Source organism: Mercurialis annua, linkage group LG1-X, assembly GCF_937616625.2.
Source record: "Mercurialis annua linkage group LG1-X, ddMerAnnu1.2, whole genome shotgun sequence".
NCBI classification, from domain to species: Eukaryota; Viridiplantae; Streptophyta; class Magnoliopsida; order Malpighiales; family Euphorbiaceae; genus Mercurialis; species Mercurialis annua.
This window is the reverse complement of record NC_065570.1, coordinates 73,385,271-73,403,123: the sequence shown is the minus strand read 5'-3', so window position 1 is coordinate 73,403,123 and position 17,853 is coordinate 73,385,271. Positions and strand designations below refer to the sequence as shown.

The window sequence follows — 17,853 nt, the reverse complement described above, 5'->3', positions numbered from 1 at the left end:
GGCCCCTTCAGTTTCTATTATTGTTAAATGTATAACAGTTCTGTCCTTTAAAAGGCTCAACAGACAGATAAATCCATTTATCTGCTAATCCTCTTTACAGCCTGAATTGACATTGATATTCTCCATTCCCGAGTGTCCTCAACCACTCACATCAGCTTCTCCATCAGCCAGAAAATAAAAAGGGATAGGAAAAAATATCTAACATACAAAGATAAGTTCACATGTTGAAAGAAAAAAAAAAACCCGGCCGATGACTGGTGGAGAGGAGCGAAATGAGACGATTAAAAGAGGTGTGACCGTCCGAGCACTCCGTCCTCCGGTTGGTTCCGCCCCTACATGTGGGGTACTATAATGTTTCATGAGCTAAAGTCCACTCTAGATGATTGTGGCAATTAGGAAGTAAGTTTACAAAATGAGCAAGACTAGAAAGAGAAAAAATTATGTGGTTGAGAAGCTAAAATGTTTAAGGCCTCAAAGCATCACCTTATCTCATATATCTGCATACATAATTCAGTCCGCATATTATACACAAGTTACTTGCATAAATAATTTATAACTATAAAGAAATAAATAATATTTACAAAGTGAATTAACTGGCAAAAAATACAGTTCAAGTGTCCAACTGTATATATATAGCAAGAAAGTTGGTTTTGGTGCTTAGTTTTGCAACCATGGCCACTCATGCAGCTCTAGCTCCTTCAAGAATCCCAGCCAGCACCAGACTTCCCTCCAAGATCACCCACTCTTTTTCTTCTCAATGCTTCTCCAGGGTCTCTCTCTCTCTCTCTACTTGTACATATATGCATATATTTATCACTGTATACTGATGCATGATCTGTAGTATAGTTTATGAAATTTTCTCTCTTTCTCTGCAGAGGGTAGAAGTTGCTGAGTTTTCTGGGCTACGAGCCACTTCCTGCGCGGTCTATGCTAATGAGGCCTCCTTCTTTGATTTGGTGGCTGCTCAAATGACCCCCAAGGTTTTATTTTCACTGCATGCTTTTTCTTTTATATGGCCATTTCAAGCTCATAACTAGCTTATTTTGATTCATTGTGTTGGTTTGTCTCTAATATTTTGCTACATACGTATACATTGAACATGTTTTTCAGTCTGATGATTAATACTGAAACAAGAAACAACAATGTCTTGATATTTTTTAGTGTAGCCATGTTTGATCTTTTTTAATATTTTCAATCCTGCGTATTGATTCTCTGGTTAATATTGTGTGGGAAATTGAACGAAAAATCAGGTTGCTGTGTCAACTCCTGCTAGAGCAGAAACAGTGGCCAAACTGAAGGTAGCAATCAATGGATTTGGACGCATTGGCAGGAACTTCCTAAGATGCTGGCATGGTCGTAAAGATTCTCCCCTTGAAGTAGTTGTTGTCAATGACAGTGGCGGTGTCAGGAATGTAAGATATCAATTATCAAATTAATTCTGACTTTTCGAAGAAAGAATTAGTTTAACTAATAATGGACATTAATCAGGCTTCCCACTTGCTCAAGTATGATTCAATGCTTGGAACTTTCAAAGCAGATGTAAAAATTGTGGATAATTCCACCATCAGTGTTGATGGCAAACTCATCAAGGTTGTCGCCAACAGAGACCCTCTTCAGCTTCCGTGGGCTGAGCTTGGAATTGACATTGTCATTGAGGTAAGCTGTCTCTTGCTTGATGCTCATTGTCACTTGGAAACATTTGCAAGATGATCTCGTAAATTATATGCGCAGGGTACTGGAGTGTTTGTCGATGGTCCTGGTGCTGGTAAACATATTCAAGCTGGAGCCAAGAAAGTCATCATTACAGCTCCAGCCAAAGGTGCTGACATTCCGACATATGTCGTTGGAGTTAACGAAAAGGATTACGACCATGACGTAGCCAACATTATAAGGTCGGTATCCTATACATTTATCTTAGTATGAGCTATGCTGCATAAAAAGTTGTTGAATCCTAGTTTATGTGGTTTGTTACATAAAGGCTCCTGAAACTTTCTTATATCCTATTCTTGTAAAAAAATGTCGATTTTGTTGTTTCAAGTTTCAGCATGTTACATTGCGAATAAACAAATGTCAGCTGATAAACTATTTTTGTATAACATCCAGCAATGCTTCTTGCACCACAAACTGTCTGGCTCCTTTTGCGAAGGTCATCGATGAGGAGTTTGGTATGATTCAACTCACTCCATAGTCAGTACATTAATTGGAATGCAGAAAAACAAGAATTTATTTTAATTTGCAGGTATTGTCAAGGGAACAATGACAACGACTCACTCCTACACCGGAGATCAGGTAAACGAAACTAATATACCGTCGGATTTTCCATCTTATATAATTGCATCAGAAATCTGAAAGGCCGAGTTGGATTTTCCAGAGGCTGTTGGATGCTTCGCACCGTGACTTGAGGAGAGCTAGAGCTGCAGCACTGAACATAGTACCAACAAGCACCGGTGCAGCCAAGGCAGTGTCTCTAGTGCTGCCCCAGCTCAAGGGAAAGCTCAATGGAATTGCACTTCGTGTACCAACACCAAACGTATCAGTTGTTGACCTGGTCGTGAATGTTGCGAACAAGGGCCTCACAGCAGAAGATGTGAATGCAGCCTTCAGAAAGGCTGCAGATGGGCCATTGAAGGGCATTTTGGATGTGTGTGATACTCCTCTCGTGTCCTGTGATTTCCGATGCTCCGATGTTTCGACAACCATTGACTCCTCGTTGACTATGGTCATGGGAGATGACATGGTCAAGGTTGTTGCTTGGTATGACAATGAATGGGGATACAGGTCAGTATACATAAGCTCAATTACCCGATACTATTTTCAAACAATTAATAGTGTTTTATATAAACAAATTGAAATGTGATTGTGTTGATTCTTGTTTTCAGCCAAAGAGTTGTTGATTTGGCTCATCTGGTAGCAGCCAAGTGGCCCGGCGCAAGTGCAGCAGGAAGTGGTGGCTCATTGGATGAGTACTGCGAGACTAACCCAGCCGATAAGGAGTGCAAAGTTTTCGAATCTTAAGTGATGGTGATGATTCATCACAAACATTTTTCGATTTTTTTTGTTAATCTCTTTGTCGGGATCAAGATTTTACAAAACTTGAATGCTTATCTATCTCGTATGATATCTAATTATGAAAGAGGATCATATTTGTTGGAATAAATTTAATCATCCGAAATTGTAGTCAAATATATTCAATCATCTGAAATTGTAATGGAATATAATTTCTGTTATCTATCAACTTAATTATAGGTTACTTGGAAAACAAATAAGGAGCTTTAATATAGTCTGCAATTGCAATGCAACACGAATTTTGTGTCTAAATAATGTCGAACACAAACCATTAACTTTTTACAATTCGAAAATATTTTTCCGATAAAAAGATACCGATGTGGTATTTCATCCTCCTCATCAATAAAATTCTGATAAAAAAAGTAGTTCGGAACGACAACAAAATGATGATGCTAATGTGAGCACCAAGATTGCAATTACATCTCCTTCATGATTTCTAGAATCTCACTGATTTGCTTGCTTACGATTTCTTTAAAACCTTTTTTTCCACAAAATGGAAAATCTGGAAATTGTCAAATTTGGAGCTACTTGGCTACAAGATTATAATATGAATTGATTCGTTAATTTGAACAACTTTAAGGACCAAAATGATATTTCAGCTATCCATATTTTAGTAGCGTAAAAACGACGTGCCGTAAAGGCTTCTATAAAAGCCCATATTATTGATCCAGATGAGAAAAACACTAGCGACGGCCCAAAGCACAAAATCTCAGATCGTCATCTGGCAATCAAGATGTTGCACGTTTCATATAGTGTCACCTCACCGTATACATATAGTCGTAACCACACCAGAAAAACTTACTCTGAGAGTCAACGCCAACCAAAAACAACAAATCTAGCGTAACAGATCAAGAGCGAACGTAAAAATTGATATCAGCTAGCTTCCATCTTCCCATATTTTAAAATCCCTAATTCTGCAATTCAAATCCGGAATTAGAAAACCCTAATCCCCAATTTTAATTTAAAAACATTTTATTTATATGAAAATATCTCACTGATCATGAGACGTTCTCTCATACTTCTGCTATTATTTCTGGTTATATTATTACCATTGATAAGAAGTACTTCTTTAGATTCAGCCATCTCTCAGACCGCCGACAACAACCAGATTTCTAAGATATTCAAGTCTTTTTTGCCTCCAAAACCGTGAGTATATTTTAATTTTGATTGAAAATTTTGTTGCCTCTTTATATGCGTTTCCATTTTTAATTTTTGTTATGTTTCGGGTTGAATTTAATTTAGGAAACAACAAGATGTAGCATTAGTGGCAGCATTGGACGGAACTGTGTATTTGGTGGACACTAACTCAGGCAAAGTTCGGTGGTCTTTCTCATCTGGCTCGCCCACTTATTCTTCTTATCAGGCCAAGTCTAACAGCAATGATGGCAGCCATAATATTAATAATAATAGTGCTTCTGAACTCAGTAATGACTTTTATTATATAGATTGTGGCGATGATTGGGAACTCTATGTCCATAGCAAACGCTTTGGCAAACTGGTATGCATTTCTTTTGAGTTGCATTCTGCTCTTTAGATTACCGTGGTTGTTATTTAATGAAGTATAGGTATTGTTGCGCAGCAAAAACTTGCATTCAGTGCTGAAGAATATATTAAAATGACTCCTCATATAGCAGAGGATGGGGAGATCACGTTGGGATTTAAAAGAACCACTGCATTTCTTGTTGATGCTAAGACTGGAACAGTGATTCGTACGTATGGCTTGGACAATGCTACTTCTACATTTGGGGCGCAGCATGTCGGAAAAAAGGCTCTTCTTTTAGTTAAAGATGCTGGCTTGGTGAATTCTGCTGCTGCTGCTGACTTGGGAACTGTTCGGCATCTGGTTTATGTTACAAGGACAGATTATGTACTGCAACACCACTCTCCGAATTCCAGTGAAGTCTTGTGGAATGTGGCATTTGCTGATATCGAGGCTGAGTTCCGTTGTCAAGGGTTTAGTAGTTCTTTAACTGGGCTTTCCTCAAGTGTAGATGAGGATGCGGATGATATTGAATTTCCTTGTCAGATGAGGACTGCTGTCCTTCGAATTCGTGATCCTAGCTTGTTAAATTTTGATAGATTAGCACTTGCTCATCTTGGTGGGGGACCTCGCTTTTTGCCTGTTCCCGATCACGTTCTTTCCCTGGGACCTGTTCAAAGATCACCATTAGCTCTCCCTGCTCATAAAGACAGACCTATACTTGCTTTGCCTGCATCTGAGGCTGTTGATTCTCGGAGTATTGGTTTGCTTAGTGGAAATGTTGGTATAATTAATGGTACAACTTTACCTTCTGAAATTATTGCAAAATCTCTTACGTGGCCCATTATTGCTTCCATTTTGTCCATTATGGGCTCTGTCTTTTACAGTTATTTAACATTTAGAAAGCAGAGGAAGTTGAATAAGCCAGTTGAGGAACTTAAAGCAGAAACTGGAGTTTCGAAAAAGAAGAAAAGTAAGAGATCAGGAAACAATAAGAACAGTCCTAACAGTGAGAGAAGACAGAAATATCTCCAGCTTGGGAATGATGCTAGAGATGTTTTTGATGGTTCTGTAGAGGGACGCAAAATTGGCAAGTTAATTGTTTCCAATAGGGAAATTGCAAAGGGGAGTAACGGTACAGTTGTGCTTGAGGGAATTTATGACGGTCGCCTTGTGGCTGTTAAACGACTTGTGCAGACCCATCATGACGTGGCTTTGAAGGAAATACAGAACCTTATTGCTTCTGATCAACATCCAAATATTGTTAGATGGTTTGGAGTGGAGTATGATCAAGATTTTGTTTATCTTGCTTTGGAGCGTTGTATTTGCAGCTTAAATGACTTCATTTTTGTGCATTCTGAATCCTTTCAAAACAGAGCAGTCTCCCAAGATGTACATTCCAAATACTCGCCTGAGTCTACTGTTCAATTATATTCAGTGTTGGAATGTAACAAAAATGTTGATTTGTGGAAGGCAAATGGGCAACCTTCACCACAGTTATTAAGGCTGATGAGGTCAGTTTAGTTTCTTTATTTTCACAATATGTGTTTTAAGCTAGTGCTATCCTCCCTTTTCTTTTATTAGGTAAAGAACTTAGTGTTTACTTTGGTATTTGCGAGGTTTATACTACCAACAAGTTTCTTCTGCCATTATAAGATTATTTTTATCATTGTGCTGTTACGTGCGAAAGGCAGTGTTTCTAACTAAGCTGAGGACTTTTTGAAAAAATATTTGCTATAAATGGACTCAATGATCTTCAGGAGAAGGCGCTCTTTAAAGAGTGTATGAATGAAAATCAACTGAAATTAATTTATAGTTGCTAGCGAGCCTTCTCAATCAACCTTTCTATCTTGTTCACGTGTTGACCTTCTCACAATCAGAAAACTTCTTATTTATTGGGACTGTTGTTAATGAATAATCTGCATTGTAGTAACTGCTTATTTATATTGTAAAAATAACCTCATCTGAAATGGTCTGGAACTCTTGTGTATCTATTATCCACTAGAGCTTCAGAAGACGCGAACTTTTATCGTATGATTATGCATTTAGACATTCGAATATCTTGCTTTTATTAATTAATGACAGCACTATAACATTTTTGATATGGTATTCCATTTTTCGCTCAACTGCATAATCAATTAATTTACCTCAACACAAACAAATTGCAGAACTTTTAATGGCTTCACCTTCATGCAGGGATGTGGTTCAGGGGCTAGTTCATCTGCATGAACTTGGAATCATTCACCGTGACTTGAAGCCTCAGAATGTATTGATCATCAATGAGAAGTCCTACCGTGCTAAGCTTTCTGATATGGGCATCAGCAAGCGTCTTGTTGGGGACATGTCTTCATTGACTCACAATATAACTGGTGAGTATGTCATTCATTCCATCATTTGAGCAAAAATATCACTACTCCATCTTTCCAATGTTTGCTGCCTGAAATTTGAAGCTAAATGTTTTTTTTTTTTACTATTGTTATTATGGTTATCTGCAGGTTATGGGAGTTCAGGCTGGCAAGCACCCGAACAACTCCTCCAAGGTCGTCAAACACGTGCAGTAGACTTGTTTGGTTTGGGATGTGTTCTATTTTTCTGTTTCACAGGGGGAAAGCACCCTTACGGTGACAATATTGAACGTGATGTAAATATTGTCAATGACCGGAAAGACCTGTTCCTGGTAGAGAATATACCAGAAGCTGTGGATCTTTTCTCGTGTCTTTTAGATTCTAACCCAGAGAAGAGGTAAGACAATTTTGAACTGTCAAAAATCCAAAATTTAAGAATCTCCTTATAGTCTGACATTCCACATTTCTTGTTTACAGTTATACACTTCATATTTACATATGATTGCTAAATTGTGCAATAATGGTAATGACTTAACATATTGTAGGCCAAAAGCTCTGGAGGTATTGAACCACCCTTTGTTCTGGACACCTGAGAAAAGACTGTTATTTCTTCAAGATATGAGCGACAGGGTTGAACTGGAAGATAGAGAGAATGAATCAGAAATCTTAGAGGCATTAGAAAGCATCGGAACATTGGCATTGAATGGGAAATGGGATGAAAAGATGGAAGCAGCATTTATTAACAACATTGGTCGTTATAGGCGCTACAAGTATGATAGCGTTCGTGACTTATTGCGGGTCATACGCAACAAGTCACATCACTACAGAGAACTTCCGCAAGAGATCAAAGAATTATTAGGATCTTATCCCGAAGGATTTGAGAACTATTTTTCATGCCGATTTCCAAAGCTGTTGATTGAGGTTTACAAAGTTATGTGTAGATGCTGCAAAGAGGAGGAATTTTTTCGTAAATACACTGAGAGCAGTGAAATCTAAAGGACCCCATCCTTTTCTTTCCCTTCTTTTGCTGCACTTATGTTTCTCTAACCAGAGTACTCACGGATTTTCTAAGCTGAAATTGTACCATCCTGCAGCAGATATTGTCTGATGTTGCTGCGAAACCTGTTGTACATAATTGCATATCAATCATGTAAATGTAACTAATTAATATACCTTTCACACCCCAGTAATTTGCAAACATTGTGCTGTTAATTAGTACATCAGTTCTGTTTTATCATCCTTAGATTGTAGCTGTAGTACTTGGATAATTTAATGGTTCTTATAAATGAACGACTTTGATTCTTCACCTATTTATTGTGTTTGATTTCTAAGATTTTAAGTTCGGGTACAGGTTTATTTTTCAAGATCAAAAAATGCTCAACAGAAGGATTCCAAAGAAGAGAAAAATGGGAATTAGACTTCTCATTTGGTGAGTGGTGACAAATTCCCAGTAGAACAGAAACGATGAACAAGGTCAGTGTCCCTCTCTCCCTGGTTAATAATGCAACTTTTTCTACTTCTAGCCTTTCTGTTTCCACCATTGAAAGGGAGTTCTTTCTTACCCTAGATTTTGTGGTAATAAACACTGGGATTTCTGATAAATAAATGAGAAAGTTGTTGCATGGTGTGTATAGGCTTTCTTAGCAATCTGTGTCAATTTTAAAAGAATGTATCTGCAGACTGTTTGTTTAGTGCTGTAAATGATTCTATCTGCTTGCTGGAACTATAAAAGCTTTATTTTAATGGTGAGATAGCCTTCGCATATTGCAAGGTTGTAATAACCTTCTCTACCTACACCGAGTGATCATTCTTATTCATGAAATGAAGATGCCTTTTTGACTCGAGCCGGAGGAGTAGAAGATTTTCTGAGATGGTAAAGATATTCCTGTTTCACCTGCTTTCCATGAATTTGGCATGTCTCCAGGTTCAAGTCGAAGCTTATTTTGTGTTAATTATTTAATCTATTTACTGTGATGTTTTTAATCAGTAATTAGTTCATTGAGACACACAACGCAACACACCGAAGACCAGTTCAAACTTGGATAAGGGTATATATGCTTGTTTACATTATCACAGTTGGATCCAATCGAACTGCACAAATCATCATATCATTTTAATTTTCAGTACTGTGTACATAAACATTAATGGCCCACTCATATCTTTTTTCAATCTGGAGGTTTGAAAATTTCTTGTCTGACACATATAACATGATAACTTTTCTGTACCCTTTTCTTTTTTTAATTTTCATGAAGACCTTTTAGAACGTACATTCACATGGTTGATTCAAACCCCACAATATTTGCAAGGAAAAGCATTCTTGCAAAAGCCAATGCCATTTTTTCTCCTCAAAGTAGTACAAATATCCGCAGCAATTTTCTATTGCCTCAGTTTAACCACAATGGCTCCTCCATATCTCCTCCTCCTCATCTTCTTTCTTCTTAGCCCGTTTCAGAAAGTCTCAGGTGTCGGAATAAACTATGGCACTCTTGGAAACAACCTTCCGTCACCAAAGAAAGTAGCTCAGCTCCTTGAATCCACACTTATTGACAAGGTCAAAATCTACGACACCAACCCTGAAATCCTTGAAGCCCTAACCAACACTGGAATAGACCTCATTGTTGCTGTTGAGAATGACCGCGTGGCAAACATCAGTTCGGATGTATCAGCAGCCGATGAGTGGTTTGCTAGCCGTGTGGCACCCTTCATTCCTGCCACTTCCATAGTGGCCATTGCAGTAGGCAATGAGTATTTAACTTCAGATCCTGACCATCTGCGCCCAAGTAATCTAGTCCAAGCCATGCAGAACTTGCATGCCGTGCTAGTAGCACGTGGACTTGACCGTAAAATCAAGGTCACAACCCCACATAGCATGGCTATTCTAGCTTCTTCATTTCCTCCTTCAGCTTCTACTTTTGCCGCAACACTTATGCCAACCATGACCTCCATCGTAGGATTCTTAGCTGAAACTGGTGCTTCATTTATGGTCAATGCCTATCCATACTTTGCTTACAGGGACAATCCTGATTCTGTTGATTTACAGTATGCTTTACTTGGAAATTCTACTGGAGTCCGTGACCCTGCAGGGTATATCTACAATAATATGTTAGATGCACAGATTGATGCTGTAAGATCAGCTATCAATGCCTTAGGGTTTGGAAATCAGAGTATTGATATCACTGTTTCGGAAAGCGGTTGGCCTTCCAAGGGGGATCAGGGCGATACTGCAGCTACGCCTGATAATGCGAAGACTTATAACACAAGGTTGATTGAACGTGCACAGTCCAGTAAAGGAACACCGATGAAGCCTAAGGATAAAATAGATATATATGTGTTTGCTTTGTTCAACGAGAACAAAAAGGAAGGCGATGTCAGTGAGAGGAATTTTGGGATCTTTAATGGAGATGGGTCCAAAGTGTATGAAGTGGATTTGAGTTGCGAGTTCTGCAGCAATGGAGGGTCATTTGAGTTTGGTGAGAAAATGTCGAGTGGAGCAAGAGGTCCTTCCGTTTGGTGTGTGGCTAAACCCCATGCCGATGAGAAGGTTCTTCAATCTGTTGTCGACTTCTGCTGCGGACCAGGCGGCGTGGATTGCAGAGAGATTTACGAGAGCGGTGACTGTTTTGCACCAGACAAAGTCTATGCTCATGCATCATTTGCCATGAATGCATACTATCAGATACATGGAAGAAACTACTGGAACTGTGACTTCAAAGGAACTGGACTTGTCACCTTCAGTGATCCAAGTAGGTTCATCACACTAACAAATTAATTTAATTCCGGTTAAGTTTTTATAAAGCTCTAATCTAAAATCTAAGATAGTTAATAATTTGCCTGCTTGTGATCCTGAAATTTGCTTTGATGATCAGGTTATGGGAGGTGCCGGTACCGTCAACAGTGACATTACAAAGCAGACGATAAGCATGGTAGTGTTTCTCAGTATTGGTAGTGGAAGAAAGATTGTATGATGAAAAACTTTAATAGAGAGAGAAATGGTTTGCTTTCATTGCGGATTTTGAATATTTTGTTGGTTTGTCTGATAAAAAAAAAGCGTCTTTTATTGCACATGTTGAAACTGATGATGTCTCCCTAATCAAAGGCTTTTTTTTTTTTTTGAAAACCTTTTCTTGGGGAAGGAATCTTGGCTTAGTAGCTCCTCTTTCATGATTTTTTGTTTGTTGTAGTGACTCTCCGGGTCTAGCCATACTCAAAAAAAATAGGCTAAATCTTTTATAAAAGTTCATAAAATCTAAACTTTTAATTTTATCTAATTTATCCTAAAACGCAAGATTTCGTTTCAATTGTGTCCAGCTATACACTTTTGCTTAAATTTACATTGAACTAATATTTATTTTTTATTTACTTGATTAAACCGATTCAAATGTAAACCGAAGACATCAATTTGGTCACCCTGTCGATTTTTAAAACACTGGTTATACCCATATTTTGTGTTACCAAAATATTCCCTGGTCTAGTTGATCATAAATTATATGATTTGTCCGAAAATGGCGCAAAAGGTTACATACTCGCTTCACCGTCTTTTATGGCTGCGAAGTTAATATTTGCCCATCATGTCCTGAAACAGAAAATTGTACTCCGTTCGTCCTATCTAAAACATATAATTATTTTTTACATACATTTTTAGAAAAAATAAAATTATATGTCCAAGTTAATGATGTTTTGTAAATTACGTTTAAAGTATTAACCCTTCATTTGAATAGTAAAATAAAGGATAAATGAATAATTTTAACTTAAATTTTACTTAAAAATAGAAATAGTACTTCTAAAATAGGACATTTAAAATAAAAACAAGATTTTTAAAATGAAACAAAGAAAATATTAATTAAAATATTCTTTTATCTCCATCCATCAGTTATGAAGTCAATAGTGCTGTGCTTTTTCCGGTAACTACTTTACATTTTGATCTCAAAGGGATTAACTTTTCATTTAAGCTTCCCCTTATGGTTAATAACATAAATTGTATGTTCTAAAAATCCTGCATGACAAGGACTCTAAATAAACATTTGAAAAATCAAGTGTGTGTGTGTGTGTGTAATTATACATCAATGGCTAAACAATGAAGCAGCACTAAGGTTGATGTTGCTTGCTCTTCACGTCAATTCTATTCCTTTCTTTTTTGTTGTTCTTGCCAACTCCGCATCTCTATCATTCTCTGATAGTGATCTTTCGAGCTTCCTCCGTTTTTTCTTGCTTTTAAACCGGTCTTCCTTCTCATCCATTATCGATAGCAGTTTCTGGAGGCGACCAGAGCGTGAGGAGGTACCTTGACTAGGGGAAGCAGACAATTCTTCAGGGGGAACACGACGATTTAACTGCAGTATAATCTGCAAAAAGTATATCAACAGAGAAACAAAGCAAGCTATTCCACAAATGAGAAATAGTCCCCAAAAACTTTTGAGCTCCAGTCTATCTGATTCAAGTTCTGAACTGTCCAAGCTGCAGCTGCTTCGCATCAGCCACTTATCATGGATCCTTTGGAGATCCCCATTCTCCGATAACTCCAGAATTGCAGTAGACATATCGATAGCTAAGGGCGAGTCCCGTGGAAACGCCTGATATGCAAAAGTAATCATCAGAAATTATAAAGAACATTAAACTTTAAATTTTAGTGCTCTCTGATTTGAGATGAGTATACAAAAGATAAACCAGGAAATGATTACTTACAAAACCCCAGCCGCTTTTCGTGAACTCTTGACCTACAATTCTGAAAGAGCAAGCGGATGAGAGAAAGAGTTCAACGTAAGGAAGTTCATCGACAATAGCAGCAACGCCGCCCTCCTTTTCAGGACCACGTTGGAGGGCGGTAGCATATTCCTCAGGACTTCCAAGGGCAACAAGCCTAGATTTTGGTATTTTAAGTTCCTCGCTCAAATAATACTCGGCAAAAGAACCTACTTGATATCCAATGGGATCATCACTTTCCTTCAAGCTGTCAATCCCTCGAATAGAAGAATATAGATGTTGCACCGTGAATATCGATGTCAGGCTTGCAGTATAGCTTGAGTTTATTATTAAAACCACAAAGAGCCATATTAATAGCACAAAACGACCCAATGTGCTGACAGTGTTTTCTCCTGCAGACAGGAAGTGCAAAATTATACTCGAACTCAAATCAACTAAATGATGCATCCTTATAACTCAACAAAAGCTTAAAAAAGACAAAAAAAAACTATCACTTACTATGAGCAAAAAATAGAGTTGAGAGGCTGAACCTGCATCCATTAACAAATAGGACAAAGATTAGATAACAGATTGTTGCACACTTACAGGATGATATTTGGGATTAAGTGGTAATTACGAGTTCAGTAGTTCACCAAAAAAACACAGAGTTCTAGAAATCATCCAGATAATCATATAAACGAGTTCCTTTTGCAATAAGGGTTCTTTGCTATTGCTAGAAATGAATGCTAGAAATCCGACAAAATGGAACATACAGTAACTTAGCACAAATTTGGCTGATGTCAATTTATTCTAAAAACTCACCATAAAATGGTTATAATTTGTGTTTTAGGTGGACCCCTGAACTCATCATTTGTCCTGTGCTCCAAAATCCACACAACTACACCAATAGCAATGAAGAAACAGAAGATGATAGCCCACATAAGCGGACGAAATGGCTGCATGAAAGCCCAGGCTCCTGTTTTCAACTTCTTAAATGGAGCCACAACAACCAATCCAGATGATACATATGGCTGTGTAAAATCAACAATTTTTGTTCGATTTGTGACTATAGCAATATCACCGATAACAGCATCGAGGGACTGCATTAAATATTATAAGGATTCAGTAAATTGGAAAGGAAAAAAAAAAGCTGACTCCAAATTTTGAACAAGAAATTTATGATGTATTACTTACACCAGCTGTGAGCAAATTCACAAGCTCTGTGTAGCTTGGGTTCTTTTTACCATCTCCAAAGGGGATAAACTGATATGGAACAGCATATGGTAATAAACTCACAGCAGATGTAAACACATCAACACAGAAACCTTTGAACATGTCTGTTCCTCGCACTTGGGATACAAATTCCTTGAAACTGACCCGAATTGGAACACCAATTCTCAATTGTTTCCCATTGCTAGGAAAAACCCATCCACGAGGCTTTAAGAGTGTCTCTCCAGGCCATATAACACTGTGCAATTGCTGGGTTGCACTAGAACGGTTTGGTGGCCTCGCATAGAGAGTCTCAGGAGGCGCAGTTGATAATCCAGAATAGTTTGACCAGAAACCGATCCGCCTGAACCCAGTACCAATTACATTAATAATATCAAAAGCAGGAAGAATTAGGGATTTGTCTGAACCAAACTCTACAGGACCTGTTAAACCAACAAAATTACTCTGCAATATGTTTTCCAGCAGAAGTGTTCCGTTATCAAATTGGCTCATTGCATCAAGATGAAGATTACTACTTCCTTCAGCAGTTCTCAACCTAGAATCATTAGAGAATGAGATAATACCACCCTGTTCAAAAAATGCATCCATTGCATAAGCAACCAGCCAGACAGAATCATATGCATAGAGTCCATAAGAATTCAGCCCGAAGGAACCGCCAGTTAACTTGCTCCACCCAGAGGTAAATGACTTTTTTCTATCCAAATCTGGTGTGTGGTGACGCAAAGAAAGGACTCCTTGAATCGTGTCCATTGTCTCGGAAGGTAGAGGCGAAAATGTATCCAAATAAGATGAGAGCCAATCTGTGGCTATCCATACATACCCATTACCCATCATCCCAAGATACTTTGCTGCAGAAAATACTGTAAGACCCAGCTTAGAATTAACATGAAGAACAATAACACGAGATTCCATTAATGCAACCTTAACAAGAATATCCATGATAGCTTCCTTATTTACTCCAGTTTCTGGTTGAATACCCACCTTGTAAGAGATTTTACACCGTCTCTGAGAAAGTCTATCGCTCAGAGCCAATATTCCGTTTCTTCCGTAATCATCATCTACAAAAATTGCAATCACCTGCTTCCAACTATAATGATCAACAATCTCGGCTACTGCAGCCATTTGATATAAATCACTCTGTGTTGTTCTAACGAAAAAGGGGTACTGAAGGGAGTTGAGGGTGGGGTCAGTTGCTGCAAATGATAAAAGAGGAACTTGGAGTTCATTTACAACATGGGATATGGTATGAGCTACTACAGAAGATTGTGGCCCCAAAATGGCGACAACATCAGTCTCCATGAATCGTAAAGCTGTCAGAAAGACATTTTAGTTTATGTTTAGTAGTAAAGATTATCAATATAAAAAGCAGAAGTAGGTAGACATTTACCTTCAACCATACCCGAAAAACCACTACAGTTGGAGTTCTGAATTTTGACAGAAAGTTTGGTTCCACGCAGAATGCTGGAATTTGCATTTACATCTTTGACAGCTTCCTGAATGGCAAGCTGAGCCACTCTTCCAATAGTAGAGTCTATTGTAAAAATGGCTCCAATATTCACCACAGATGGTCTCGCAGTAACATTCTTAGTTAAGCCGCAAGGAAACAGTCCAAAGAAGACAAAGAGAAAAGAAACAAACTCGACGACTTTCATTTCAGATCAACTACGCACGTATCCTCATATATCCTTAATGAATTTGCTCATAGCTGCTGACAGAGAATTTGCACTCAGTTGACTTGAGGGTTCTACAGAGGTGATAAAAAATATATATACTAAGCGAGCAAATTTAGTAGAAAGAAATTTGCAAAGATGCAACAATTAGACTAGAAGTACCCAATGCTCCTTTTACAAAAATATAGAAGAATACTAATCTGCAACTAACCAATAACTAAATACCTTCCACTTTGCAGAAGAAAAACCAGCAAAATCACCACCTCAAGTAACCAATAAGGAAATTTTCAGTTATTTTTTTGTAGGCCGGGTGAGGGAGAATAATGAAATAACAAAATGAAGCCCCTAAATATGATGGATAAGCAGATGTCCATATTTACACTTCATAGAATTGATACTTAAATTAGAAAGAAAGTGGGGTTCATGAAGCCAAGTATTGTACTTTACAAAACATATGCTCTCTGATGCAGTTAAGTCCGCAAAATAACATTGAAAAAAAAGGTGAATACTCACGGCTTACCTGAAACGCATGTGAAATGAGAGGACCACGAATGAGCAACCTTGTTTCTGAAAAAAATAGAAAAGACATAAATCTATAATTATTGACAAGAAATTCAAAGGAGACACAGACAAATGAATTCTGAACTTGATTAGAAACAAATGATAAAAAGAAACTGCAACAGGTCATTTAATATTACAGTATACATACAGCAGTAGACAATAATAAACATCAACATTCAACACCATTCGTTTGAATTCTCTCAGCCAAAATCTAGCACCAGGCATTCATCACATCCTCGGTGTTCCAGCAGATATATATAAAAGAAGTTGAATAAGATGTAAAAGAAGAAAGAAATTGAAGCAAACGTGTTCTGCTTGCCATGTGGAGAGAATTTTAAAAAGAAAAAGAAAAGGTGCCAACTGAAAGATTACAATCTCACCTGAAAATTATAGATTCCGACAATTTGGAGAGGAAGTATGAGCATTCAGGTATCAGCTAACTGCTTAAGTCTTCACAATTTCAAATCAAGACGACAATTTTGGAGTTGGCGGCGAGAAGATGGGGAGAATGAAAGACATAAATCCATATAATAGATTGAAATAAGTGAGATGCTGAATTTTGTCTTCGCAACCAGACATAAGCAACTTGTATTTACTGTTTTTTTCCCTCTTGCCTCTTCTTTCAATTTCATTTTTAAATTATTTAGTCCACCATTTCTTTTTAAAATCGAACCCATGCCCAAATTGTCTGACCCAACCGATGATTGGTTCGGTGATAAATTAGGTTGGTTCAGTTTTGGGTTTAGCTTTTTGTTAAGTCAGTTCGGTTTCAGTCTCAACTTTAGAAAACTAAAACTAACAAAACCGACTTTATAACTAAATCTTTAATTTTTTTTAATTACTCTTTGTATTTTTAACAGTTTTAACTAAATTAATCGATAACACAACACACATTTTGGTATTATAGTTGGTTTGATTCTAAAAAGAATTCCAGCCAGTTTGGTTTTTAGTAGAATATAATGTCAGTCGGTATCAATTTTGAGTTGGTTGTTTTTCGGTTTGGTCGGTTTTAGACCAAACCGACTAAATGCTATTGGATTGATTTAACTGAGCGATTTCTCTCAATTAATATTTTTATTAATTTGATTGCTTAATTGTCAATCAGACAATAAAAAATTTGTAAAATCTATAATTTTTTGACTTTGAATTTACATCTAGTCACGGGTTTATTAGTTATCTGATCCACTTTGTAAAATGCTGCTTTCACTGCACGGTAAAACTTTATCTTCATTCACACACAGGTGAAGACTGAAAGTAAAAGAATTGTTTGCTCGTAAAAAACAAAAAAGAAAAAAGTAAAAGATTTGGTGGTGATGATTTTATACTTTTATTATAAGTTTGGATTAATCTCAACTATGACGGCTCGGTAATGTAGTGATGTTCAATCACATTGTGAAATTATTCTTCATAGTTTGATATGAATTGCATTTCACGTTTTGACCATTTGACATATTTTCTTAAGTAAAAATTTTATTAAATATTTCAAAAATATCCTTTAATTTTTTAAAAAGAAAATCATTACGAAACCACCATGTTTAATTCTCATATATAATAGAACTAGTTTTGCTTTACGTATTTCACACGTGACTCGTAGTGTGACTCGTCAAATTATCAAACATAATTTGAAATAATAGTTAATTTGTAGGGATAGTTTATCTTATTTTGAATTATATATGATTAAAAAATAATTAGAATAGTAATTATTAGACACTAAAAGTAGTATATTTTAATTAGTAGTTTAGATAATTATTTTAATACAGTAATTTATTTTAGTTAGTACTCTAACTTATTTTAACATAGTAGTCTATTTTAATTAATACTC

At 37.1% G+C, this 17,853-nt stretch overlaps 4 protein-coding genes across 5 annotated transcripts; 3 read left to right on the top strand and 1 right to left on the bottom strand.

Moving 5' to 3' along the window:
- Positions 1–560: 560 nt before the first annotated feature.
- Positions 561–3,227, top strand: LOC126660134 (glyceraldehyde-3-phosphate dehydrogenase GAPB, chloroplastic). Its single transcript, XM_050353478.2, has 9 exons — positions 561–770; positions 876–980; positions 1,251–1,412; positions 1,489–1,656; positions 1,732–1,892; positions 2,104–2,165; positions 2,240–2,289; positions 2,372–2,778; positions 2,880–3,227. The coding sequence occupies exons 1-9, from the start codon at positions 672–674 to the stop codon at positions 3,013–3,015; spliced, it is 1,350 nt and encodes a 449-aa protein (XP_050209435.1). The 5' UTR covers positions 561–671; the 3' UTR covers positions 3,016–3,227.
- Positions 3,228–3,834: 607 nt separating this feature from the next.
- LOC126660112 (serine/threonine-protein kinase/endoribonuclease IRE1b) lies at positions 3,835–8,201 on the top strand. 2 transcript variants are annotated; one of them, XM_050353449.2, is made up of 6 exons: positions 3,835–4,212; positions 4,309–4,564; positions 4,646–6,060; positions 6,743–6,915; positions 7,042–7,288; positions 7,437–8,201. In XM_050353449.2, exons 1-6 carry the CDS (start codon positions 4,067–4,069, stop codon positions 7,885–7,887), a joined length of 2,688 nt encoding a protein of 895 aa, XP_050209406.1. In that variant the 5' UTR covers positions 3,835–4,066; the 3' UTR covers positions 7,888–8,201. The 2 variants fall into 2 exon arrangements, with proteins under 2 accessions (XP_050209406.1, XP_050209415.1); XM_050353458.2 differs by lacking the exon at positions 3,835–4,212 and having other exon boundaries at positions 4,476–4,564; positions 4,632–6,060.
- A 96-nt stretch (positions 8,202–8,297) lies between these two features.
- On the top strand, positions 8,298–10,894 carry LOC126660124 (glucan endo-1,3-beta-D-glucosidase-like). The gene is made up of 2 exons (XM_050353470.1): positions 8,298–10,634; positions 10,758–10,894. The coding sequence occupies exons 1-2, from the start codon at positions 9,221–9,223 to the stop codon at positions 10,787–10,789; spliced, it is 1,446 nt and encodes a 481-aa protein (XP_050209427.1). The 5' UTR covers positions 8,298–9,220; the 3' UTR covers positions 10,790–10,894.
- An 831-nt stretch (positions 10,895–11,725) lies between these two features.
- On the bottom strand, positions 11,726–16,645 carry LOC126664211 (glutamate receptor 3.3). The gene is made up of 8 exons (XM_050356487.2): positions 16,412–16,645; positions 15,991–16,037; positions 15,188–15,544; positions 13,765–15,110; positions 13,393–13,670; positions 13,090–13,121; positions 12,574–12,983; positions 11,726–12,461 (listed from the first exon to the last, which is right to left on the bottom strand). The coding sequence occupies exons 3-8, from the start codon at positions 15,450–15,452 to the stop codon at positions 12,000–12,002; spliced, it is 2,793 nt and encodes a 930-aa protein (XP_050212444.1). The 5' UTR covers positions 15,453–15,544; positions 15,991–16,037; positions 16,412–16,645; the 3' UTR covers positions 11,726–11,999.
- Between the last annotated feature and the right edge of the window lie 1,208 nt (positions 16,646–17,853).